The sequence below is a fragment of the Centropristis striata genome, chromosome 13 (assembly GCF_030273125.1).
Source record: "Centropristis striata isolate RG_2023a ecotype Rhode Island chromosome 13, C.striata_1.0, whole genome shotgun sequence".
NCBI classification, from domain to species: Eukaryota; Metazoa; Chordata; class Actinopteri; order Perciformes; family Serranidae; genus Centropristis; species Centropristis striata.
In genome coordinates, this window is record NC_081529.1 from 3,045,729 (window position 1) to 3,073,484 (window position 27,756).

The 27,756-nt window shown below is 37.2% G+C and overlaps 1 protein-coding gene across 1 annotated transcript; it reads right to left on the minus strand.

Annotated features, from left to right (window-relative positions):
• Positions 1 to 4,110: 4,110 nt before the first annotated feature.
• On the minus strand, positions 4,111 to 26,832 carry mapk3 (mitogen-activated protein kinase 3). The gene is made up of 9 exons (XM_059348235.1): positions 26,428 to 26,832; positions 24,834 to 25,016; positions 21,280 to 21,469; positions 17,045 to 17,161; positions 16,836 to 16,950; positions 15,876 to 16,007; positions 14,095 to 14,204; positions 10,822 to 10,951; positions 4,111 to 8,710 (listed from the first exon to the last, which is right to left on the minus strand). Exons 1-8 carry the CDS (start codon positions 26,640 to 26,642, stop codon positions 10,832 to 10,834), a joined length of 1,182 nt encoding a protein of 393 aa, XP_059204218.1. The 5' UTR covers positions 26,643 to 26,832; the 3' UTR covers positions 4,111 to 8,710; positions 10,822 to 10,831.
• Between the last annotated feature and the right edge of the window lie 924 nt (positions 26,833 to 27,756).

A 27,756-nucleotide genomic window follows, 5' to 3' on the forward strand; every position in this document is an offset into this window, starting at 1 on the left:
TCTCTAACCTGCTTTTGTTCAGCTAACACCAGTGGCTTTGTACACCTGGGCATGTTTGCCAACACTTTTCTCTGATTTCTTTTATTCTGCTGCTTTGTTTGGAGTGTGGGATTGTCCCATCATTTGTGTAATTATGACAATAAAGCAACATCACATGATAAATCTATTGTTTTTGTCTAGATTTTATGTGTTCATTTTAGCTCGAGCACAGACATAGTTTGACCATTCTCGATATTAAAAAATGTTCTTATTCAGCAGCAAATGTGTTGAATAAATGGTATAAATGCATTGGAAGAGTAGTGATACAAAAAGGGTTTTAATTCAAAAAGTAAGAAATGAAAACAAAATATTAGGATGTAGGATGATCAAAAACAAGTTGATTTAGGAAAACCTGGAATACTGAATGATGAAATTAATTTATTGCAAAGATATAGAAAATTAAAAACTCAGTCGGGTCACTTTAGACCCATGTTGTGCATCAAAGGGTTAAAAAAATGTTCTTATTCAGCAGCAAATGTGTTGAATAAATGGTATAAACTCTATCAAATCACTGCAATTATTAGTTTTAATTGATTCATTTAGTTATATTTATGACCAGAAAATCTGCATCTCACATTACTCTTCAGCTTTCAGATGATTTACACCACTTCCTCCACTTTTGACCTGCTATCTCCCCCTAAAAATCCACATCAAATTCTTTGTCCAATACTTTGAAAGACAAGGGGTTAAGATAGTCAAGAACTAAATAGCTTTGGGCAACAGATTTGTGTAATTATGACAATAAAGCAACATCACATGATAAATCTATTGTTTTCTTCTAGATTTAATGTGTTTTTTAGCATTTTAGCTCGAGCACAGACAGTTTGCAGCTGATTGTTGTGAAAAGACAAAGGCATCACCAGGAGCAGCAGGATTCTTATCCTGTGTATGTTTGACAAAGGGGATGTGGCGTGCAGAGACACAGTATGTAAACTCAACTCTGACCCACAAGGCCAGAAATATGAAAACATTTCGCTAGAGGCATGCATGTTCCCTATCCATACAGTACAAAGTCAGCAGTCAGAGTGAGGTGCTGCATTGTTTAGGTTCAAAAGCAAAGCTGGAATGTGACAAACAACGGTGGGACAGACCAGGCCCGCTGTGAAATGTTACAACAAGCCTGGTTTTCTCCAGAAGAGAGACATTATTCACAGCAGGGCACTGGGAATTTCCAGCATTTTCTCATTTGGCTCCTTTGAATGTACAAAATATGAATCCTGGTCATGTTTTTTGGTTTTTTTTTTAAGCATGATCGTTTCATTTTCTGTTTTCAGGCAGATTTTTTTACCTTTTAACCCTATAAAGCCAAGTGTATCATATTAGATACAGTAATTTTTGAGACCTCTACATCATCAAAAACCTGATGTATACATGTGTTGAAGATAAACAAACTGAGCAACAAATTGCACAAAAATGATATGCAGGTTCCACGAGTGGATCAGTCATTGCTGCATTAAAAAACTTCATATCAGCAGATGTATGATGTTGTGTTATATGGAAAAAATATGTATTTTGCATGTTTGAGGAAAAAGGAAAAGTCAAAGTCTTAATAGGTTAAAAATGTTAGGGTTTATATGTTTTTGTTAGTTCAAGAAAAACAAACTGTGAGCAACAAATTGCACAAAAAGACCTGATGTATCAAATATGATACAAATAAGAATTCATATATGCAATTTATTTATTTTTTAAAATTCAGCAGCAGGTTAATAAGCACTCAGTTTTTAAAAAAATTGAATTTTCTGGCAATTATTACATGGCTCAGGCTTTATAGGGTTAAGCAGACAATGCTGCTGTCATTCCTGTGCTGGCCGAAGAGGAATGTCGGGGTGGGATAGGGAAGCCGTGCTCAGACACGTTACGCAGGATGCTGGGAAAGTTGTACAGCTGGAAAAGCAACTTGGCTTTCATGGTGAAATGACACACAGTCATGTTCATTCCCACGGCTCTCAGGCTGTAAAGTTTACTTCTTGCACAAACATATTTTAGGTTGTTACGTCAGTCTTAGCTTTGCTCTGAGATGAATCTGATACAGATTATACAGTGACTAAAAAAAGAAGACGAAAGCGAAAGCCTGAAAAGTTAAACTCAGAACTAAGAGACATGTTTCCAAATGTCTATTATCAATTTTCTCTCTCTGTTTACATGTTGTTTACTTTGATCAATGTTTTTTTTTTCTGGTTTGTTTTGATGACATGTATTGACCGAAATAAACAGATACGAAATGAAACGAAACATGTTTCCATGGCTAACAGTAAGTGCTACCTGCTGAACAGAGGCCCCATTTCCATCACTTTGGAAAATTTTGGGATTGTTTTGTGTCTCTTTGCTGTCATTTTGCATCACTTTGTGGTTGAATTTTGCTTCTGTGGTAGTTTTGAAGCACATTATGGCTTTCAAACAAGAAATGTTGACCGCCAACTACCTGCAACCTTCCACACTGCAAAAAAGCCAACTTGTATTTTTTGGCCTGAAACAGTGATTTAATTTGGTAAAACTTGGAAATATAAATGACTGACATTTAGGGCAATAATGTAAGTTAGCACAACAAAGGAAGCCAGTTGTCTGCTCAAAAACAAGTTGGTGAGTTGTTGTTACTTATATCTTTAAGTTGGGGTTCACAACAAGGGACAATAGTTCTGATAACTCTTATTTCTTTGTTGTGAAATTCGGTCATTAGCGAAAGCTAGCGGCTAACTGATGCTAGAGGCTACCTGATTCTAGTGGCACTGCTTGTTACAGCTACAAGAGTAGCCATTAGCGTATCAATGCTAACTCAAAATTGTGGTCACAACATTAGCTGACATTTCATAGCGGCGTTACAATCGTGCCAGAGAAATTCAGAGTCGAGCAAACTCAAAAACAAAACTTAAAATATTTAGTTTAATTGTCCAACTTAAAATTGTATCGAAGTTTGTTGCCTTGAAATTTTGAGTTCACCCAACTTTTCTTTTTTTGCAGTGTAATATGGGTACTGTTGAGAGCAGAACAGAGCAGGTTGACCTCATTACCAGGTTTCTCAATTTAGAAACAAGTACGGAAAATCATGGAGCATTAGTCCTCCTTTTTCCATGTTGTTCCTACAGTCTTGGTGTATTGATGGAATATTTTTTCTGGAGGGATTTTGACAATTTTTAACCATTCTCGATATTAACCCTTTGATGCACAACATATGGACAACCCTTCTAATGCACAACATGGGTCAAAAATGACTCATTCATCCAAATTTGATTTAAAATTATATTACCTTATACTATAATAATAGTAATTTGTTTCAAATAGTTACTTTCCACACTCATATATTTAATATATTTAACATGTTTGTGTATCATTTTGTCACACATACAGTGTATCTGGAAGGTTTTCACAGCGCTTCACTTTTTCCACATTTTTTTATGTTTCGGCCCTATTCCAAAATTGATTAAATTCATTTTTCCTTAAAATTATACACACAATACCCCCATAATGAAATTTTTGACCCATGTTGTGCATTGGAAGAGTAGTGATACAAAAAGGGTTTTTATTCAAAAAGTAAGAAATGAAAACAAAATATTAGGATGTATGGTGATCAAAAACAAGTTGATTTAGGAAAACCTGGAATACTGAATGATGAAATTAATTTATTGCGAAGATATAGAAAATTAAAAACTCAGTCGGGTCACTTTAGACCCATGTTGTGCATCAAAGGGTTAAAAAAATGTTCTTATTCAGCAGCAAATGTGTTGAATTAATGGTATAAACTATCAAATACTGCAAATATTAGTTTTAATTGATTAATTTAGTTATATTTATGACCAGAAAATCTGCATCTCACATTACTCTTCAGATTTCAGATGATGAACACCACTTCCTCCACTGTTGACCTGCTATCTCCCCCTAAAAATCCACATCAAATTCTTTGTCCAATACTTTGAATGACACCATTTGTACGTCTATCTGAAGATTAGATTGAATCCACAGTCAAGTCTATGTGAAACTGGAGCCTGGAATTAAATGACATGCTTAAAAAAATAAAATAAAAACACACAGAAGGAAATGCAAGAAACCCCAAGACAAAAAACACCATCCAAACAGTTGTAACAGTATCAGGAAATTTTATTTAATTATATGTATATAATTCTGTTTCATTGTTAATCGTTTAATTCATAATACCCATAGAATATACAGACTATAACCCTCAATAACTCATATCTCTTTGACAATCTACTTATATCTTTTAAAATAATTCCTTATAAGATTTTGAAGGGGAAATCAAAGAAAAAAGGTTTCAGAAAGATTGAACACTGCCAATAATAATAATCACGCCCATAAGAGAAATAAGGAAGAAAAAAAAACAATAAAAACATTCTAATTATTAAAAAAATGATACAACTTTAACTCCCTTTTATGTAAAAAAAAAAAAAATTAAAGAAAACAAAAGAAAATACAACAACTCACCAATATAACAACAATAGCAATAATAAGAACAGCCATTTAAAAACAACAATATCTGGAAACAGGCCTCGTGACGGACAGGCCTTTAGACTCGTCGATACTGTGTGAATGTATATGGTGTGTTTAAGTGCAACTTTTCACAAACACACAGATACACTGCCTCAGAAAGAGAGAGGGAGTGTGTGTGAGTGTGTCAGGAGGATTGCAAAACGTGGTCCTCTTGGTTCGTTCCCATGGTTAACCAGTGAGATGTTTGGTCTGGTGGCAGGTTGGTTGGAAAAAAAAAAAAAAGAAGAAGAAGAAGAAGAAGAAGCAAGCAGGGCCTGGTTGACTGGTGACCAAATATACATATGAAATACATACAAAATATCTGCGTTCATCAAAAAAGAAGGAAACAAAAAAAAATCTCACAGATGTAAAAAGCGCAGGTTACTGCAGGGAGAGGGCCCACAACACACACACGCACACACACACATACAGGACAAAGAGAGTCTTGGCTTTATGTTACTGATGAGCACAAACACTTATACACACATAAATTACTGCAGACGATCCATGAGCTTTAAAACACGCAGCAGGCGAAACTTAAAGCTGAACAGGGAGGATACAGGACAAAAACAAACAAACCTCGGAGGGGAGAGAGAGCTGTAAGTGGCTGGAGAGACAAAGTGCAGGCGTGCTGATTGAGTTATGCGAGTTATTCCTGCATGTGTGAGCAGGGGAAATGATTTTCTGGAGGAGGAAAAGTGGCAACACAGTCAGTGATATGAAGGTCTTTGCCAATCCCACTGAGAAGCAGACAGAGGGGTGAGGAGGAAGAGGAGGAGGAGGAGGAGGAGGGGAGGCAGCCCTTTGAGTAAAGCGTGGTGAGAGTCAAGGAGGTTGAACAAAAGGAGAAGTATCACCACATGCACCAAAAAGCCTCACACCGATCCCAGAGTTCTGGCTATGGCTTCTCAGAAAAGCAGCCTATGACAAAAAAAAAAAAAAAAATCAATGATTTTTGCTGCGAGAGGGCGAGGCCGACCGGCGAGCCAGATCCAGATCTGGAGCATCACAGGCCTGCCCCCGAGAGAGACAGAAAGAGGATCCAGTGCATATGTTGGTCCAGTTTTTTTTTTTTAGGAGTGTGTGTGGGCTTCTCTACTGGTCCCAGTGCAACAGGCAGAAGTTAGTGCAGACTGAGGTGGCGGTGACGGAGCTGAACCAGCAGGTGGCGCTCCACCAGGCAGCCGTTAGTACAGTCACATCCAGAACACAGAGAGGAGGGAGCAGACACTGACAGGAACAATGAACAGACATAATACACATGCAGAACACACTCAAAGGAACATGAGAAGCTGGCTGATGTAGCGTTAAATCACCCACACTGAAAAATAAACTGCAGCTTTTTACCCAGTAACACATGACGATGGTTGCTTGGCTGTGCACTGAGCAGGAATAACTGAACAGCACTGTGACATTCCTGGGTTATGATGCTGATTATGCTGCATTCACGTCATATCGGAGTTGTCATAATGGTGACTTTTCTGGGTTTTAAATAACCAAGAACCAGAAGGTTTTTCTCTTTAACCAAGACAACAATAATGGTGATAGCTGCTTCTCAGAAGGCTGATATTTGCCTTTTTATGAGTATTGAAGTGCCTGAAGACCCAACAAATGGATATTAGAGTGCAGCCTCTAATCATAGACCTGCCTTAACCCATTGAGGCCTGAAAAATCGCTGGGCGATTTTAAAATAAACCTCTAATTTTCTGGAAATTCTGGAAAAAAAAGGGTCAACTCTTCTACTAAATAATAGGTTTTTCAGCCTCTGTAGCAGATAGAAATGAAATTCAAAAAGGTATTTGAGAGCTTATACAAATACTACAAAACGACGTATCTGCTTTCCAGGCTTCAATGGGTTAATGAGTTGTTGACATGTCCATCTGTACCATCCTTCCCATATGACGTGAACGCAGCACTCATCATGTACAGTTTTCTCAGTAGGCGTAAAAGAGCTGCTGTTCTTGTAAAAAGTTCACAACTGAAAAAGCTGCAGAGACTAGAGAGAGAGAGAGGCCATTTACATTCAACGCTCAATGAGCCAGAAAGATCATAATCTGAAAAAATGCACGATGGAAAGTGCTCTTCTTCTCTCGACCGCATTCATCTATGGCCACTTTGAGCACATGATTATGTTTAGATTTGCTGTCAGTTAGGCCGCCAGCTTGTGCACACAATTGACTACATCCTGAGTCAAACGTTAGCAGAAAGGAACAAGTTACAGTAACACAAACAGGACAGTGAGATGGAAAGGCAGATGTCAACCAGGCCCCATTTTCCAGAATATTGTTCCCAGTCGTGGCTCGGGAAATAATGCATTCATTTAATTTTGGGATCAAGAGAAGCTGAGGACCTACAGAGATGTAATGAGGCGTGTAGTTCACTACTGCTGTGTGTTTCCAACAGAAAAGCAATTTAATATGGGAATGTAATACTGACACTAGATCAGCTATTTGATACTGTGGGGCCAAATGTGGGTGATACAGTGATGTTATAGCGTGTTTTACATCAGTATTCTGGCAGTATTTGTCAGTTTCTGCATTTTGGAAACAACGTCTGCGACTGTAAAACTGACACTGAGACAGTTAGCTCCTGACAACCTGGTCTCACAGAAATCCGTGAACTAGCCACGGATTTTGCTTAACTCAAAATCCGTGGAATAGCCACGGATTCGCTCAAATTTCCGTGAAACTGACACGGATTTCGCTACAATGCAAGTTAAAGATAGTCATATCCCGTGGCTATTGGTTTGTTCCAAGTCACGCACTTAATATTTTGACTTTGTTTCTGCATAAAAATGGATTTTGATCACATTTCTAGCGAGAAATATATGTTTTATTTTCTAAATATTCACTCAGTGAATGTTCATAATCACTTTGTGGTGAAGATCTCGCCAGAAAAATATGACTTATGACTTATGAAAATAAAACATATATTTCTCGCTAGAAATGTGATCAAAATCCATTTTTATGCAGAAACAAAGTCAAAATATTAAGTGCGTGCCTTGGAACAAACCAATAGCCACGGGTTATGACTATCTTTAACTTGCATTGTAGCGAAATCCGTGTCAGTTTCACGGAAATTTGAGCGAATCCGTGGCTATTTCACGGATTTCTGTGAGACCATGTTGCTCCTGATCACCATCATAAGCAAACAAATCAGTTTTGTATTGGCACAGAGTACTGCCAATGTTCTGGAAAATGGGGCGTAGGTATCACTGTTATCTGAATAAATACAATTATAGAAACTATACCGTCTATGATTTCTATTTGTTCCAATCATGTAGCGCCTCCTGAATATTAAACCAACTTTCCACAAATGAAGTTCACATTGTCCGCCCTCAGTACGAGTTATACATCAATTAATGTGATGAAGGTACGATTCAAAACTAAAAATGTCCTTAGTTGCTCCCGAGCCAAGTTTCCTGCATCTCTCTGACACTTTGGTTAATTTCAGGAATGCATGCATTCATATGAACATCATACGCAGTTTTTTAAAAGAGCGATGACAAAAGAAATCTAGAAACCTGCCAACATGCCAGTAAAAACATTGAATGTTTGTCTCAAGATCAAGTGGTCAAAAAAAAAAAAAATGCAAATATAAACCCTAAAACATACAGATACGACTGATCCCAAAACACTCAAACAACGGTGTACAAACAAAACCTGCGACGAGCACACTTAAAGAAAAAAAAGCTTTTATATCTTTGTATATACATACACCCGATTAGCATCCCCGTTCTTTTAGCCCTCGATTTTTCCAGGTTGTATTTTACATGGAGCAAGACAAGAGTTATGGTGTTGGTTAATACAGTAGTTTATATGAGAGGGAGCGACAGAGAGAGAGCTCAGACGGACAGGAGCAGGAGAGGAGAAACAGGAGGGGACAGTGAGTTACTGTATATGGGACAGGATGAGGCAGAAAACAAACGTGAGGTGAGAGGAGGGAGAGTCCAACATGGACAAAACTGAAACAGTATGAGTACGACAGACCCTACCACCCCACCCAACCAAAGAAATCAAAGTTAAACTTAGCTCTCTTGCAGTAGAAATGGAAAGATAAGCAGTTAAATGTTCATTTCTTGTTTTTTCTTTTTGTTGGTTTCTTGAAGATGCATTTTTCTTTTTGTTTTTTTAGCATGTCGTTTGGAGTCTTCTTGTTCCAAGCCTCCGTGTGGCTTTGACACTCTTAAGGGCTAAAAAAAACAAACAGAACATAAAAAGAAATGCACTTAGGCTCATTTTAAATAATCAATGTTGAAGCAATATTACACACTAATTATTGGGACAAAAGTGAAGATTGTTGGTGTGTACAGTAGAGCAGTAGTTCTCAACCTTTTTGAGTCGCAACCCCCAATTTAACATGCATGTTGTCCGCTAACCTCCGCTCACTGAACAGAATCTCACACGCACAGTTCAGATCACCCAAAAACTGAACTAAATGACCAAAAAGACACAAAATGACCAAAAAAAGACAGAAAATGACCCAAAAAAGAAACAAAATTACCAAAAAGACAGAAAATGACAAAAAAAAGACAGAAAATGACCAAAATAAGAAAACAAAATGACCAAAAAAGACACAAATAGACCACAAAATGATCAAAAAAGACAGAAAATGACCACAAAAGACAGAAAATGACCAAAAAAGACAGAAAATGACCAAAAAAAGACAGAAAATGACCCAAAAAAAGGAAACAAAATGACCAAAAATAAGGAAACAAAATTACCAAAAAAGACACAAATTGACCACAAAATGATCAAAAAAGACACAAAATGACGAAAAAAAGACACAAATTGACCACAAAATGATAAAAAAAAAAAAAAAAGACACAAAATGATTAATTAACACACAAAATGACCCAAAAAAAAGACATTAAATGACCAAAAAGACTAAAACACATTAACACATGAACACTTTAACACAGTGGAGACAGAGCTGACTTCCAAAATGATTCGGCGACCCCCAGAAATCATCTCGCGACCCCAATTGGGGTCGCGACCCCAATTGGGGTCCCGACCCCAAGGTTGAGAATAGCTGCAGTAGACAATGGGATGTGATTCGGTATCGGTGTTGTTTTGAGGCTTTTGCACCTTTGCACTGACAACCTGTTGATAAATGCTGACTGGAATGAGTCAGAGTCATGTAAAGTGTATTATAATCATATGTAGTTGCTCCTCCACATGCTTTATATTCCCAGAGTTCCTTTTTTCAGAACAATTCCCTCAGCGAGTACAAAATACAGACGCTGAATATGCTGCATGCTGATAGCAGCAGGACATTAAGACTGTTTACTGTGACTAGGAACATTTTTTATTGCTCCTTCTGTGGACCTTTGTTGCCTTCACGTAAAGATATGTTAGAATGAGAGAAACATGGTAGTTTCATGCTTGGCACATTTGAGGTTTGGGTGTTTGAAAAGCATTTGCTCCACTGACATCTAGTGGTGTCAAATCACAAGGATACCGTGATTCTACAAATCAGCTTTTTATAAGATCACACACGTTGAACTTTCAGGACATTATATATTCAAAAACATTAGAAATTATGTTTCGAGTGGTAAACATGTCAATTCCTGTTTGTATTCAAAAAATGTTTAAATTAAGGCAGGGGATTTATAACTTAAGGGGGTTAATGCTAATGTTTGAAACTCAGAAAGTCAGAACTAATCTCAAATACAGATGTGTGTCAGTTTTGGGTGTAAAATTATGGATTAATGGACTAAATGATGAAATAAAGATGTGTAACTCTATGTTAGTTTTCAAGAAGACTTTAAAATCTAAAATTATCAAGGGTTACAATGAAATTTGATTGAATTTGAGTTTTCAGTTTAAGCTATCATGTGTTTTGTAACAATGTGAATTACTCAGTTAATGTAATGTATATAATGTAATGTATATGCATAGATGGTACAGGAGAGGCTAAAATAAGCCTTTAGGGCTTCAGCCTATTCCTTTTTCGGTTGCTGTCTGATGGATTCTTTTGTAAAAAACATGATTTTATTTTGTTGTCTTAGTCTTGTTTGTTTTTGTTGTTGCTGTTGTTTTTTGTTGTTTTTTTGTAACCGAAATAAAGCATTCATTCATTCATTATAAGGCTTTTCAGAGCAGTTTTAAAGAAAACAGAATCAGATGTGAAGTGAAACCAGGAAGGCAGCTTTTTGACGCTTTTCAACCTCACCATCGTGTTTCCCGTCCCCGCCATCTGTCTAACTACAATTATTTTCTAAAATACATTTCAGGTATTCATTTTCTAACCTATACTAGCAGAATCTTGATGTGACCATGTGTGTTTGCCTTTTCCACATACCTCCTCTGTCTCAGGAGCCCTGGTAGGTTTCCTGGAAACGAGCGGTTTCCTCGTAGATCAGTTCCTTCAGCTTCTCCTTGGGAAGGTCGTCCAGCTCCATGGTGAAAGTGAAGGGTTCCTCTGCTACCGGCTACAGACACACAAAATAAACTTTATTTATAGAGCCCTTTAAGATTAGCTGATACAAAGTGCTGTACATGGCAGGACAGACCAACAATAAAAACAATAAAAACAAAGAACAAGCAAAAACAACTAAAACAAAGTGAGTCTCATGCTGGGTAAAACAAAAAACTAAAGTAAATAAAAGTGGGTTTTAAAATTAATCTCAATTTTAAAATGAATCTTAATTTTAAAAAACCACAAAGAACAAATAAAAACAAAAAATAAAACATAGCAAAGGCTCATGTTGAGTTAAAAGCCAGTGAATAAAAATGGGTTTTAACATTTCTTTTAACACAGCTCTAACTTATTCAAAAACAGTTATACTGTATCTATAATATTTACTACTTTCTTATTCTTTCTTTAATTTATATTCTATATTATGTTCTCGGCTGTTTGCAGTCTTGCCTTATAATTCCTCTTAATCTGTTTATTGTATGCACCAAGCACTAAAGCAAATTCCTTGCAAGTGAAAACCTGCTTAACCAATAAACCCCCTTCTAATTCTGATAAATTTTAATAATTCTGATTCTAAAGCTGGGGAGCCTTTTCCTTAAGATTTAGCTTTGTGATCAGGACACAATAACAAAATGGAAAACACAGTTTTAAAAGGAGCAATATAGAGGATTTAATTAAATCTACTGGTAGAATTGGATATACACTACCGGTCAAAAGTTTTAGAACACCCCAATTTTTCCATTTTTTTATTGAAATTCAAGCAGTTCAAGTCAAATGAACAGCTTGAAAGGGTCCAAAGGTAAGTGGTGAACTGCCAGAGGTAAATAAAAAAAGGTAAGCTTAACCAAAACTGAAAAATAATGTACATTTCAGAATTATACAAGTAGGCCTTTTTCAGGGAACAAGAAATGGTTTAACAACTTAACTCTATGGAGTCTTTTTTAAGAGAATTTTTAATTCTTTTCATGTCTTGGTAAGTCATTTTGTGTCTTTTTGTGTCTTTTTTTGTCATTTTGTGTCTTTTTTTGTCATTTTGTGTCATTTTGTGTCTTTTTCTAGTCCTTTAGTCCAACATAAAATGTGATTTTGAATCTTTTTATTACTTTCAAAACACTATCATGCTCAATAAAGAATTTTAAATGTTGCAAATGTGCATTAATTTCAGAGTACATGGAGACATTAAACTGCATAATTTTCAATTAAATTCTGGAAAAGTTGGTGTGTTCTAAAACTTTTGACCAGTAGTGTATATATATATATAAAATTGTCATAATTGTGTTGTCATTACTTTATAACCACCTGAAACCACCCTTTTGTCTATCTCAGCTTTGAATGAGCCCTTCATATCTCCATAGGGACTGGGTCCTCAGTAGTACAGGAGCCTGCAATCTGCTTCCTCACCACTAGATGCCACTAAACCCTACACAGTACTCCTTCAAATGCAAGTCAATAGAAGAGTTTATTTTCACAATATCTACTGTAAATCGATTTAACAACCGTATTATGAGAAACCCACCACTTTGATTTCTACACTACAGCACTAGCATTCAGTCCTTGCTGACGTAAACTGAGATGTGATTACGTTCTTTCACCTCTCTCCAGCTGAACAATGGAGCAAACTTAATACTAATTGCATTCCAAACACAGCTAAGAGGCTTCCCAGCACAAAGCAGAAAAAGGGCTCACAATAAAATCTTGGCTCATGGCCGAAAACACTGACAAACATGTTTGAATGAATGAATACGTCCTGCTGCCTCCAACATTTGTGCAAATCTCAATACTTGGCTGAGTGGATACAGGTTTTCCTCTCTGATGTTGTTCAGTTTGTGCAAATTCCTTTGTAGGCTACAGCAGTAGTTCTCAACCTTGGGGTCCTCACCCCAATTGGGGTCGCGAGATGATTTCTGGGGGTGGCCAAATCATTTTGGAAGTCAGCTCTGTCTCCACTGTGTTAAAGTGTTCATGTGTTTTAGTCTTTTTGGTCATTTAATGTCTTTTTTTGGTAATTTTGTGTTTGTTTTAGTAATTTTGGTGTCTTTTTTGGTCATTTTGTGTCTGTTTTTAATCATTTTGTGGTCAATTAGTGCCTTTTTTGGTCATTTTTTGGTCATTTTGTGTCTTATTTTGTCATTTTGTGTCATTTTTTGGTCATTTTGTGTCTTTTTTGGTCATTTGTTTCTTTTTTTGGTCATTTTGTGTCTTTTTTTAATCATTTTGTGGTCAATATGTGACTTTAAATAATTTTGTGGTCAATATGTGACTTTTTTGTCATTTTTTTGTTAATTTTGTGTCTTTTTTGTCATTTTGTGTCTTTTTTTGGTCATTTTGTGTCTTTTTTGGTCATTTTGTGTCTTTTTTTGGTCATTCTGTGTCTTTTTTTGGTCATTTTGTGTCTTTTTGGTCATTTTGTTTCTTTTTTGAGTCATTTTGTGTCTTTTTTTGGTCATTTTGTGTCTTTTTTTGTCATTTTGTGGGGGTTTTTTTGGTCATTCTGTGTCTTTTTTTGGTCATTTTGTGTCTTTTTGGTCATTTTGTTTCTTTTTTGAGTCATTTTGTGTCTTTTTTGGGTCATTTTGTGTCTTTTCTTTGGTAATTTTGAATCCTTTTTTGCTTAATTTTATGTAATTTTGTGTCTTTTCTGACAAATCCCAAAGTATCAAGTTGTTACTTTCCAAGGAGTCTCTGGCTTGAAGCTGACTGTTACACACTCAGGAGGTCAGAATGGACCTTTAAACTGATAGCAAAGCACTTAGATTAAAAGTAACAATAAAATATAAATAAATGCACAGACAGAGAGATGTTTTAGTTCTTGTTATTATTATAATTATTTGTCCAAAAATTAATCGTATCAACTGAGTTTGTATGATCTGAACTGTGAGATTGTGTTCAGTGTTGTGTTCACAACATGCATGTTAAATGGGGGGTCGCGATTCAAAAAGGTTGAGAACTACTGGACTACAGTACCGTTTTAATATTGATAGGCCTAATTACAGCTTTAATCTTTAGCCATTAAAAATGAGATTCACATGTGATTTTACATTATTTCTTTTCAGCTTTTAACCTCTTACAACTTGGCATCTTTCTTAAAATCATCATGCAAATTATTTACCACTGCTTGGTTTCTGTAGGGGCAGTGGTGAAATAGTTGATGCGTACCTCGTCTGTGGGGTCGTAGTACTGCTCCAGGTAAGGATGAGCCAGGGCCTCCTCAACGCTGATGCGCTTCGCGGGGTTAAAGGTCAACATGCGACCCAGCAGGTCCAGAGCTGCGTTAGATTCATCAAGAGCCTCAATTAGTTCAGTTTGTTCCTTTTCTAACAGCGGTGTTCAATTCATTTCACTGTCAGAATGTTCACTAAATTAACCAATATATAAAAAAAGACAATTTTTTTCAGAATGATTTACTCATAAAGCCCATATACATCTTTGTACAGATAATCTGAGATCATTACTTGTACAAAACGCTTACAGATTGGTCACTGGTAAATTGTGACACCAATCCATCTCAACAGTTATAAAACAGTGTTCTCAAGAGTAAATTACAAGGACTTAAAGTACTTCTTGAAGCCTTTGTCATCACATCTAAATATAAAGCAATTCATATATATTGATACTTATTTTACTTGCTCTTAATATGCACTTTGCAAATTAGCAAGCATAGCATAATCAGAGTAAAGGATCAACAGTTTGGAGTTTAGATATGCATTCAATATACAGTACAGGCCAAAAGTTTGGACACACCTTCTCATTCAATGCGTTTTTCTTTATTTTCATGACTATTTACATTGTAGATTCTCACTGAAGGCATCAAAACTATGAATGAACACATATGGAATTATGTACTTAACAAAAAAAGTGTGAAATAACTGAAAACATGTCTTGTATTTCAGATTCCTCAAAGTAACCACCCTTTGCTTACTAGAATATAAGACATGTTTTCAGTTATTTCACACTTTTTTGTTAAGTACATAATTCCGCATGTGTTCATTAATAGTTTTGATGAATCTACAATGTAAATAGTCATGAAAATAAAGGAAACGCATTGAATTAGAAGGTGTGTGTCCAACTTTTGGCCTGTACTGTATAAAAAAAGACAATTTTTTCAGAATGATTTACTCATAAAGCCCAAATACATCTTTGTACAGATAATCTGAGATCATTACTTGTACAAAACGCTTACAGATTGATCACTGGTAAATTGTGACACCAATCCATCTCAACAGTTATAAAACAGTGTTCTCAAGAGTAAATTACAAGGACTTAAAGGACTTCTTGAAGCCTTTGTCATCACATCTAAATCTAAAGCAATTCATATATATTGATACTTATTTTACCAGCTCTTAATATGCACTTTGCAAATTAGCAAGCATAGCATAATCAGAGTAAAGGATCAACAGTTTGGAGTTTAGATATTTATACTTATATATAAATACTAAAAGATACTTATTTGTTTCATAGCACCAACATTTTTATACTGCATATTCATATTTATTCTGCACTGGAATTCTACTCCTTAATACTTACTCCTTCTTTAGACACTTTATTTCTATTTTTACATTACATTTTATTGTATTTTTATATTTTATTGCTTGAAGTATGCCTAGGTTGTTCCTTTTATTTAATTATTTAATTGTGTTGTTATTGTCTCTGTGTGTAATGCTGCTGCTACACTGTAATTTCCCAGCTTGGGATAAATAAAGTATATCTATCTATCTATCTATCTATCTATCTATCTATCTATATGCATTTAATATATATAGATTTAACATTTTGTGAGTACAGTGATATATACACAAGATAGAAAACTGGAACTGGATTTTTAAAATTCAGTCCCTAATAACTATGGACCATACAGTGCTGCTTTCCCAGGTATACGTCTATATTTTCTTCTTTTTCATTCCAGGTTTACAAATGAGTAACATGGTGCATTGTCATACCTTTTGGGTCTTGAGCCTTGAACATATTTTCCCAGGGGATTCTGGTTTTATGAGGCAGGGACTGCAGGTAGTTCCTCGCCTTCATGTTGATAATGCAGTTCAGATCATCTTGAGATGGAGAACCGAGGATGCCTGCACACAGAGGAGAGGGACGGACATATTTCAATACTGACATGGTGCACATGTGGCTGTTAGTGTGGTGGAAAACTGCTTGAGAGCCAAAAAAAACAAGTGCTGCTCACCCAATTTTAAGCTCTATCGCATCTCATTCCAGTTACTTGAAACTATGTAAGTTCAGTTTTCACAAAGTTGAGGTACTTAAGTAAAGAATACTAAAAAGGTTTTATGTACACTACCGGTCAAAAGTTTCAGAACACCCCAATTTTTCCAGTTTTTTATTGAAATTCAAGCAGTTCAAGTCAAATGAACAGCTTGAAAGGGTACAAAGGTAAGTGGTGAACTGCCAGAGGTAAATAAAAAAAGGTACATAAATAATAAATAATGTACATTTCAGAATTATACAAGTAGGCCTTTTTCAGGGAACAAGAAATGGGTTAACAACTTAACTCTATGGAGTCTTGGGCTATTTTGTCAATTTTTGAATTCTTTTCATGTCTTTGTAAGTCATTTTGTGTCTTTTTTTAGTCATTTGTGTCCTTTAGTCCAACATAAAATGTGATTTTGAATCTTTTTTTTTTTACTTTCAAAACACTATCATGCTCAATAAGGAATTTTAAATGTTGCAAATGTGCATTAATTTCAGAGTACACTGAGACATTAAACTGCATCATTTTCAATTAAATTCTGGAAAAGTTGGTGTGTTCTAAAACTTTTGACCAGTAGTGTACATATTGTCTGAGTTGGTTGTTATTTAAGGCCCAACTGGGCAAACAAAGAAAATCAGACTGGATACATAAATATATTTATCAATGAAATGAAATTTATCAATGGAAAACTCACCCAGTATGTGGTTGAGCTGGTCCAAGTAGTGTTTCCCAGGGAAGATGGGCCTGTTGGACAACATCTCAGCCAGGATGCAGCCCACTGACCAGATGTCAATGGACTTGGAGTAGCCCTGAGACACAAACACACAGTTTGTACAACAAATGAAGAAGCTATTCAGTCCAACAGAGAATCCACATCACTTACTCACTTACACACACACCTACCTTTGAGTTGAGCATGATCTCTGGAGCCCTGTACCAACGTGTGGCCACATACTCGGTCAAGAAACCTGTGTGGTCATGCTCGGGGTCGGCTATCCGTGCCAGGCCAAAGTCACAGATCTGAGGACGACACAAAAGGGTCATAAACAATTACAACATATTAATTTAAGTCAAGCCCCACACTTTTTGTTTTGTTCCCCTTTGCTTTGTGTTGTTGTGTTTTGTTGTTCTTCTTTGTTGTATAAGAGCTGTATAAGTCCACTTTATATACAGCTCTGCCAGATCTAATTTTTTTTGAATTTACTTTTTATTCGTTTTTTTCTTCGTAACATACACATAAGTGCCAGTGGGCACAAGAACAGACAACATAACTGTTATAAATTCCCTTTGTGACCAGCAAATACACCCTATTAATCTGTTAATTTTGATTATATTGATATTGTTGATTTAAACAGGTTAATAATTTATTCAAGCACTTTTTAGTTCAGTCTGTTTGAGTCGGGCAGTTTACAGGGCAGCTATGTTTTACGTTCGGGGGTCCTTAGAATCAGCATGTGTTGAACAATGTGTGTGTACTGACCGGCTGCTAAGAAAGTTTAAGATAAAGAAGTTAAACGTCAAAACGGTGTCCTTATTCCCTAACCGGAGTACGCTCACGGGTGAAGAGTCCCAGCACAACACTTTCCCCTTATAGTTCTTTAATAAAAACATAAACATAAACATAAATAACATAACCAGGGGAGGATTGTGCATTAAGTAAAACAGCAGAGTCGACATAAGCACATCATACATAAAAATATAACGATGCTGCTTGAAAATAGCGAAGTAATTAAAAATAAAATCTTAATAGAGAGTTTGATCTTATCTTTGCGATCTATATGAAATCAGGTCTTACAGTTAACACATAGCTGAGCCATTTTGACCAGTTCTCTTCAAAAATATCAGTTTGGTTTCTTAGTTTAAATGTAATTCTCTCCATAACATATATACTGTAAATTACCAGATCTAAGTTTTAAGCATTCCTCAAACTTTTTCTCCTGGTTTATTTTCTAATCTTGAATTTTCTAATCTAAACTATGATAAACTACCAAAATGCCAGCCAGGCATTATTCTAGCAGAGCAATATGTGTACAATGCAGAGAGGAGGGGAGAAATTTGGTCATTTTCTTACTCATTTACTGTGTAGACCAGGGGTGGGCAATTAATTTTCCCAAGGGGCCACATGACCAATACCACGAAGGTTGCAGGGGCCGGACCAAAACTCTGAACTAAATTCTGCTCAATATTAATGTAATCGCTTCATAAAATACAGTAAATTATCTGGTTTTGAGCTGCTACTGATAGGAACACATGTTATGATGAGACTGTTAATGTGGAGTAAATCAAATAAAGCAGTAAAAAGTAGTAAATACTCCAGTCACTATATCACTATTCCATTTATTTTAAACACAACTGTAAATGACCTTTAGCAAGGCTCATATTGATGTTTTTGTATTATAAAGCTTGTTTTTCATGTTTGTACATTTTCAAGGTGTTTTAAAATGTTGTGATGCTTTTATTTTGAAAAGGTGCCGTCCAGTGTAAAACGGGTGCTTTAATTTTGAAAGGTAGTGACAGGAAATAACCGGTAGAACGGTTAAATGAAAAAACGAACGGTAAATAATAACGAACGGTAAATAATAACGAGTGAAAGTTGATATAAAGTATCAAAAAGGCTTCTATAGTGGCTGACTAACAGGACACGAGGTTTGTTGTTAACTATAGTAAAAGTGCTTGTTAGCTCTAGTGCTAATGATAATGTTTGCTATTTTTTTTCAAAATAAAAGCACTGCGGTTATATTGATTTCTAATTTCTTGGTAACCTCACGCGCCGCCCAATGCCCAGGTCTGGTGTAGACCAATATTTTGTAATTATTTTTTGTTTGACATTACATATTATCTTAGTGGTACAGAGTTGCAGGTGTAACATATAGCTGCAGTAATAAGGGAGAGGAATGTATCAGAAAGCAGCTGCAACGTGTGCTGCCTTTGTTCTTCACTCCTCCCACATGATCAACTAATCCCAGGATTGATGGTCGGCTGTTGAGAGTTCACAAGTGTTCACACTGAAGCTGCACAACACAACCAAGAGCAGAGTGAACCCTGGTGGCTCATATCAGTGTGTTTATAGTAGCTTGTTCTAGGTTTCTGGAAAAAGGCCAACCACTGACAAATCACTGCAGAAACAAAAAGAAGAAAGAGTTCCACAAGTCTCGATGGAACAAACTGACCAGCCCTGACTAGAAGGTAGTAAATAAGATTTTTCATAGATGCACATAACCCACAAAGATTTTATTTGGCATTTAGCATTTCTGTTAAAAATCACGCTCTGTAGCTACATTTCTAGGCAAGAATCCTTGGCTTTCTTTTTTACCCTTTTATTTGTCTTTTGTATCTCTAACTCTGTTTTGGATTGAGTTTTTATCACCATTTTATTCTATTGTTTTTACTGTTTTTAGTATTTTATTCTTTTTATTGTTTTTATGTATACCCAGTTGTGTATGATTTATTCTATTTTAATAACTGTACAGCACTTTGGTCAACTGAGGTTGTTTTTAAATGTGCTCTATAAATAAACTTTGACTTGACTACATTTTCTCAAATATAAATAGCAGTGGATCAAAAATGATTCTTCATCATTTAATCATTCCAAATGAATTAACTACATGTTACAAGTAATTTAGTAGTTTTTAAAAAAAAGAAGCATTTTCATCACTGTGGAGGTGGAGAAAGACAAAACAACAAAACAAAGTAACAAAAGAAACACCCCTACCATATTAAACTATCCTGCTGCTGTAGTGTTATGGAAAACACCTTTAAAAAGAAACCTTTGGTCTTTTCTGACACCTGACAGGACAATAAATCTTATTAATTTACATTGTTTAAATGCTCATAAATTACCTCCAGAAGTATGTCACATTTGGACAGTTCCCATCTGGCTACGTAGCTAAAATAATAAACATACTTAGGAAGAAATTGGAATTAGGAAAGAGAAATGCTTCCCAACTGTGAGTCATTTATTATTAAGTATCTGCAAATACCAGATTTGCTCCAGTGTTTGTATTATAAATCTATCCACTGCGTAGTGAAGGGCCACAGCAAGCAAAGGAAGGGCTCGGGTCAATCCATCTCCCATATCCAACATTCCTGAGATTTTTCTTCAATCTTGTGGGGCGCGCTAACTCGCAACTGGTACCAATGTTTAAATAAACATTATGGTGTCTGTGCACATTTTTGCGAAATAGAAATAAGCATTTGACTTAAATGCACCGTATGACAAAAATATCCTTGCTTTAACTTTTGCAAAGTAAAGTCGACCAGTTACTAATTTATCGTGTGTTTGCTTCATATAAATGCAAGATTTCCACTTTACTATAAATACTGTGCAACTCATGCACGAGTAGTTTTCCTCTAGGCCAGGGGTGTCAAACTCAAATACACAATGGGCCAAAATTTAAAACTTGAATAAAATCGCGGGCCAACATTAAACAAATAAACCTTTTAACATATACCAAACATGTTTTGCTTTAACATTAAATATGGAACCAGCAGCGCTTATAAACATACAATATATAACTAAATAGTGCAGACATGCAAAATCAAATTTCAAATAAAAAACACATCAATGTCATTAATTTATTAAATAAAAAATAAATGAAAATCGTATGCCTCTTTTCTATTTGCATCCTTCTGATTTAAATATCAAAATAAACTTTTTCAACAGGTTAATAAATTCTGCCTTTCTTTTCGCCATTTTTGGGAAGGGGTAGCTGGGAGACAGCTCTAGCTTGAGGTTGCTATGACGACTGTCACAGAGGAGCGTTTCTGGGTCCTGTCCTGATTGACGCGCCAAAACAACAGCAGGGCATTGTGGGATTTGTAGTATTAGCGGTAAATGTGCCATATAATACCGGCGGGTCAGCTTTTATAGTACAATAATAAGATAATAATTTGGTATTGCCTCACGGGCCAAATAAAATTACACCGCGGGCCAAATTTGGCCCACGGGCCAGAGTTTTACACCCCTGCTCTAGGTGCATGTAAAAATCCACAATGGCCTAAAATAAAAAAATAAAAAAAACACACATTTTGTTTGTTTTTGCTGCAAAGGTAAAATTACAAAATAAATACAGTAGCTCAGTTGTTACCAGTGATGATGGCGTGTGTGTGTGTGTGTGTGTGTGTGTGTGTGAGCAGACCTTGAGGTCGCAGGTGGTGTTGATGAGCAGGTTGGAGGGCTTGAGGTCACGGTGCAACACGTTGGCTGAGTGAATGTACTTGAGTCCTCTCAGGATCTGGTAGAGGAAATAGCAGACGTGGTCGTTGCTCAGCTTCTGGGTCTTCAGCAGCTTGTACAGGTCCGTCTCCATCAGAGTCTGCACGATGTAGCTGGACGGACGCACTGGTCAAGGAGGACAATGACAGCACTCAAAGTATCCACTGACACCGGAAGAACCATAAGGGCCGCCCTGAAAGTGATTTAAATTATTCAGCAACATAAGTTTATGAATAAAATCAGACCGGGAGTTGCTGGATGATAATGCATATAATATCTGCCTCGGTTTGACCTTCAGCTTATGGGCACAATTACTTCTGTTTTTAGACTTGAATTTCACTCAATTATCCCTCCTGACTCTCTAACAGTCAAGCTGGCAGTGAAAATAACAAAAACAAGGATTTATTCATCTCACATCGTGCCTAACTTAGTGGATCGGTTTCAAAATGAGAACAAACTTTTCAATGGATGTCGCATTAATGAGGTAAAGCTCGTTTTCAGCCTAGCCAATAACACACACACACACACACGTGATCCCCTCCAGCCTTTGGACCTGGTGCAGCTGTGTAGTAGAGAGGCATAGCTGTTGGAATCAGTCGGTCATCATTAACTCAACAACTATTGGACATTCATGGTTCCCAGAAGATGAATTGTAATAACTTTGATGATCCTGCCTTTACCTCTAATATCACTTAACATAATATCAATGATGATGGTGGTGAACTTTTCAAACTGTCTATTACTTTGGTTAACAATCAAATACCTACAAAACTAATAACAGTCAAAAGATGGCAGCCTGTCATCACATATGTGAGAACCCTCACCTCTCTGGACCCCAACTGAGTTGATCTGATGCATCCAATTTTCATTTATTTTATTAAGGTATTTTTTAAAATATTTTTTTATTTTTTTAATGAGCATACATGGCATCCTGTGTTTATTTATGTATTGGTATTATTAGCATAATTGTTAATGTTTCTGTTTCTCTGCTTTTTTGCCTCTCTATATATTATTATTTATTATAAATTATAATACTATGTTTTTTGTTTTGCTTTGTATTTATTTTTCTTTTGTGGTTCTTTGTTCTAATGTACCCTTTAAAAAACAAAAATGTGGAAAACAGCTGTGGAATAAGTTATGTCTTGTACTGATGCTTATGAATGCTGATTTCCAATAAAAAATATATATAAAGCAAAAAAACTAATAACAGTCAGTAAATGGACTGCACTTATATAGCACTTTATCCGAAGCGATTTACACTACACACTACGCTCATTCACCCGTTCACACACACACTCATACTGGTGTTAGAGGCTACCAGGGCACACTGGTGCCACCTGCCACCATCAGGAATTCATTCACACACCGATGAAAGCAGCATCGGGAGCAAATTGGGGTTCAGTATCTTGCTCAAGGAAACTTCGACATGTAGGCTGCTATAGTCAGGGATCGAACCACCGACCTTCCAGTCAGTAGGCGACCAACTGAGCCACAGCTGCCCCGGTGTTTAGGGCCAATTAGACAATGACAGGATGATAGTGGGGTAAATTTTTCCGGTTTAGCCAGTCTGCTCTGGTCTATGAGCTTAAACAGGTTTGAAACCAGCTGAACCGGCATTTGTCATCGCGACACGCTCCGACACATTAAAAAATTAGCCATCACTATCAATCTGTATTGACAGCGCTAAATGTGACTTGTTAGCATTAATAATAATCAATATGAGAACCTGATTGACATGATATCACTCCCGTCTAACAAACTGTGTGTAATTTGCTGCTGAGCCAAGGACGAAATTTTAGTAGCGATAGGAGGCGGGACAATGCACACACTGCCCTTGTTTACTAGACGTTCTTTTAGGGCTGACAGCAAAGTCTGAAGTGAAACCTTTTTTGATTTGAGCCATTGAAAGAGGTGAGCCTCACTCATGCGTTTGATCTCAGTTGGAAAACCAGCCAGCCAATGGACAGGAGTCAACACACTCACAGTCTCGTTATGTTCCAATCAGGAGCGGCTGCTGAGCCGAGTGGGACACCTAGTGGTAAAATTCATGAAACCAGTCCAGTTGTTGGCTTAAAATCATACCGGTTTGAAATAGTATACACACGCACAACCCTATTACACACCAAAATAAGATGCTGAACATGGAAAACATCCATATATATATATATATATATATATATATATATGTAACATATACATCAGCATTTTAGCATGCTGATGTTAGTATTTGCTCAAAGCACAGCTGTGCCTCAGTACAGCCTTGAAGAGTCGCTGGTATGGCTGTAGACTCTTACTCCTGTTTATATAAGCCACTCTAGTGAGCAATGCTCCAATCAGCTGAGCTACAAACAGAACAGAACCACTAAGCGGTGTCGGTGCCGTCTCTGGATTTGGTTACATCTTCCCAAATCAGGATTCATCACAAGTCAGCAACAACACAACACAACAAAGTGGACTTCACACATTTCCTTTGCAGTGTTTTAAATGGACAAAGCAGCTTTTCATAGAGAAACTCACTGACCGGCCGTGACTACAGTACAGTGCTAGCTGCTCTGCAAATCACTACCGTTACTCAGACTGTCTGAAAGGGCGGGCCTGGATAATGTGGTGAAATGACAACAGCTGATATGTTTCATCAAAACTAGTAGTCAAAATACTCAAATGGCTAATTTTAGGTGGTGTAAGAAACAGTGTGACTGGGTAAAGCTGATATTAAAAAGGTTTGGAGAGTTGTTTTCAGTATTCATTACTAGACATCACTGGGTACTGGACATATGTCTGACTGTAGAATATAGTAACATTATCTTAACTTTAAATGTCTTTTGCATTAATGTTGGTTCCAACATCTATTACAGAATGATATTAAACAGATCAACATACACACTAATTAAAAATTGTTATCATAAACACCCAGAACATCAAAACAAAAAACTATTATTTATATTTCAAATTTAGTTAGAAGTGTAGCTTTTTCAACCATAAACACCATGAGAAACATAAGTGTTTTTCTCTTTATTAACTGTTTCACTGAACTAGCCAGAAAAACATTGAAGCTCTACAGTAAGGCGGGAGTTTAGTGACTGAAAGCTGGATTAATAACTTCTTGTTTACTTGTTTGGTGTAGTCACAGCAGAAATCTTATTCTCCCACACATTTAAAATGAAAAAGCTGTTGCAATGAAATGAAGCTTTAAAAGTCAGTGTATGTGGTTTCGTTACAGGTTCTTGAATGCAATACGTCGAGATGTTTTAATTAACACCTTTTTTTGAGTGCTACACTTATAGTAAGTGCAGCACTTACTACACGTATAGTAAGTGCAGCAGTGTGAAAATAAAATGTGATTTAAACTGCCAAATGCTGAGGATGCTTAGAAAATCAGATTAATTCTATATAGTATATTGATTCGAATTAAGTTTGGTGATCAAGTGACACAAGTATGAGCAGTATGTATACAAATGTAAAGCATTAAAAGGATACACATCCCTCATGTTGTCAAGGTGCCGTGCCCTGAGAATGTCGTTGATGCCGATGATATTCTCATGGTGGAAACGCAGCAGGATCTTGATTTCCCTCAGTGTGCGCTGGCAGTACGTCTGGTGCTCAAATGGGCTGATTTTCTTGATGGCTACGCGCTGGCTAGTCACGTTGTCCATAGCAGAGCTGGATAGGGTGGATGTGGAAAGAAGCACAAACCAGGTCTCATATTACACACTGTACAATTCACGCACAATGACGTTATCAGAAACTGGACTAATACTAAGCTCCAAAAAGGGCGTTGCAGGCTGTGTCCACTGCCAAGATGCACACGTGACACACGTCTTTTTTTCTGTGATATGTTATGAAGTACTGTAGGTGTATGCCTGAGTAGGTGCAGTGTCAGTGTGGTGTAGGTGTGGAGTAGATGTAGGCTGAGAGCAGCTGTGAATGATGCATTTTGGGACCCTTGAATTCACTGTCTCTTTTGGGGGAAAAAAAAAAATCAGCCAAGCAAGGTTTGTACAGAGACACTCAACAGGAACAACAGTTACATCACATCTTCCCTATAAGCGTGTTTTCTTATTGCACAACAAAATAAACTGGGCAAGTTCTCATGCCTATGTGCCTTCCTCAATGGCTGAAATACTGTGACATGAACAAACAGTCCTGGGTGTCCACTTTATACACCTGTAAAGAGTTTTAAAGCTAGTGTAAATCATAGAGGATTAACCTATAATTGCTTTTCTTTCACTTTACCACCCAGTGGGTGTTGACAATGTTTACAAACACCAAATGCTGCAACAGTGGAATCACATGGCCATGATGACACCAACAGAAATACACTGTGCTGACACACTTGTGTATGAAAATGACAATGATCACCACGTCTCGGTGAAATGGATGCGTGGGCCCAGCTCTCATGCTACTATCCACTTTGCACCGACACGCAGTGCTGTCACATCCGATCCGGTTAACTAACAGTTCAGCCTCGATTTGCGATGACTTGGCATTAAAGTCAAGTGCAACAGGGTTGCTTAACATGTCGACACAAGGCTATAGATCACATACAGCGATAGCACGAGGAAAGGCCTCGCTACAGCTGATAAATCCCTCTCGCATCCTCTGCAGCAGTCTTGCTGCAGGCTGAATGTTTATCAGTCAGCGTTCAAGCAGGGTTTAATGTGACTGTGAGGCTGATAAATAAAGGACGTATAAAATGACTATGGCGATGGCTAACTTAGATTTGCGGTCAAATGCAGTCTGCAAAAGATTTCTTATCGGGTAGCCAACTACGTCCTGCGCAATCACTCCCAATCTTGTTTCCTGTAAAGCTCATAGCCACGCCTGTAGCTAGCTAGTCAGCTAACCTGCTAACCACAACATGAGCTGCCTTCAGGTTTTTATCAGTGTCTGAATGTTTTTGCAGCAGTTTAAAAAAACACATACAAACTGTATTCACGTGTACTGGACACCGCTTGTTGAATAGCCACTAGGGTTATAAGTGGCTAACAGTATTTGCTAACAAACAGCTTATGTTAGCTAGCTAGCTCTTTTTTTGTGATTTAAACACTACGGTGGCCCAGCAGAGACTCACCAGACCATTCCGTACGCCCCCTCCCCAATGTACGACAGGTTCGTGTAGCGGGGGCCCACATCAAAGATTTGGCCCTTCACGGACTCGGACGCGGCCTTGGTCCCCGCAGCTGCGGGTGCTCCATCCTGCGCCACCACCGTGCCCGCCGCCCCGGCAGTAGCAGCGCTGTTGGAGCCTGCGGCCCCGACCGCTGCGGTGCTGCTCGAATCCGCCATTCTTCCTCTCCGAACCCGCTCCTGCTCTGTCAGTGAGTGTCGCTGAGGAACCACCGCCCGCTCTCAGCACCGTTTACCGTCCGTGCGGAGCTTTAACCGAGCGGATTGTCTGTTTGATTGACGGAGCGCAGCGACTCGATCCGGGCCTCTCTACTACCGGAGTGTAAATGGATTTGTGCGCGAGCGCGCATTTGGTCTCAGCTCTGAGCGTAAATGCGCGTGCCAAACTACGGTAATACAGGGTGCGTTAGATATGCTCTACGAGGGCGGCTTTGTTTGGGCGGAGTCGCGTCAGTTTGGCTGGAGGCACCGCCCGCCCAGCTCCATTGTTACTATTAAACGAGCGCAGTCTGCAAAATAAACATGCAGCAGCAGCCACGAGTGGGCGTGCCGAAATATGTTTCATGCTGCCTGTTGTGACAAGAATAACAGACTTTATGGTCAAATTGTAATTTTATTGGGGGGTTTTCTGGTTATCCACCCTGTACAACGTCATGTTAGAGTACGTTTGGCTCACATTTATAAAGATTCCACTGATAGATAGATAGATAGATAGATAGATAGATAGATAGATAGATATACTTTATTTATCCCAAGCTGGGAAATTACAGTGTATCAGCAGCATTACACACAGAGACAATAACAACACAATTAAGTAAAAAGAACAACCTAGGCATACTTCAAGCAATAAAATATAAAAATACAATAAAATATAAAGTGTCTAAAGAAGGAGTAGAATAGAATTCCAGTGCAGAATAAATATGAATATACAGTATAAAAATGTTGGTGCTATGAAACAAATAAGGTGCAATGAACAGTGTGCATAAAAAACACATAAAGTGCATAGACAGTATGTAATGAACCAGGTTATTATTTGTTATTGTACAGTGTGATGGCATGTGGCAGGAAAGATTTTTTATATCTGTCCCTATGACAGTAGATCATGAATAACTTTTTAAAAACAGGAGGCAATTGTTATAGTTGACAGTAAATGATAATGCATGTATCGTGCAGACGATGGACGAGAAAAATATATTTATATAACATATATATATATGTTATATAAAAATGTGGAGTTCCACATACAAGACCTGTGCGTTTTCACGTTTTAAGT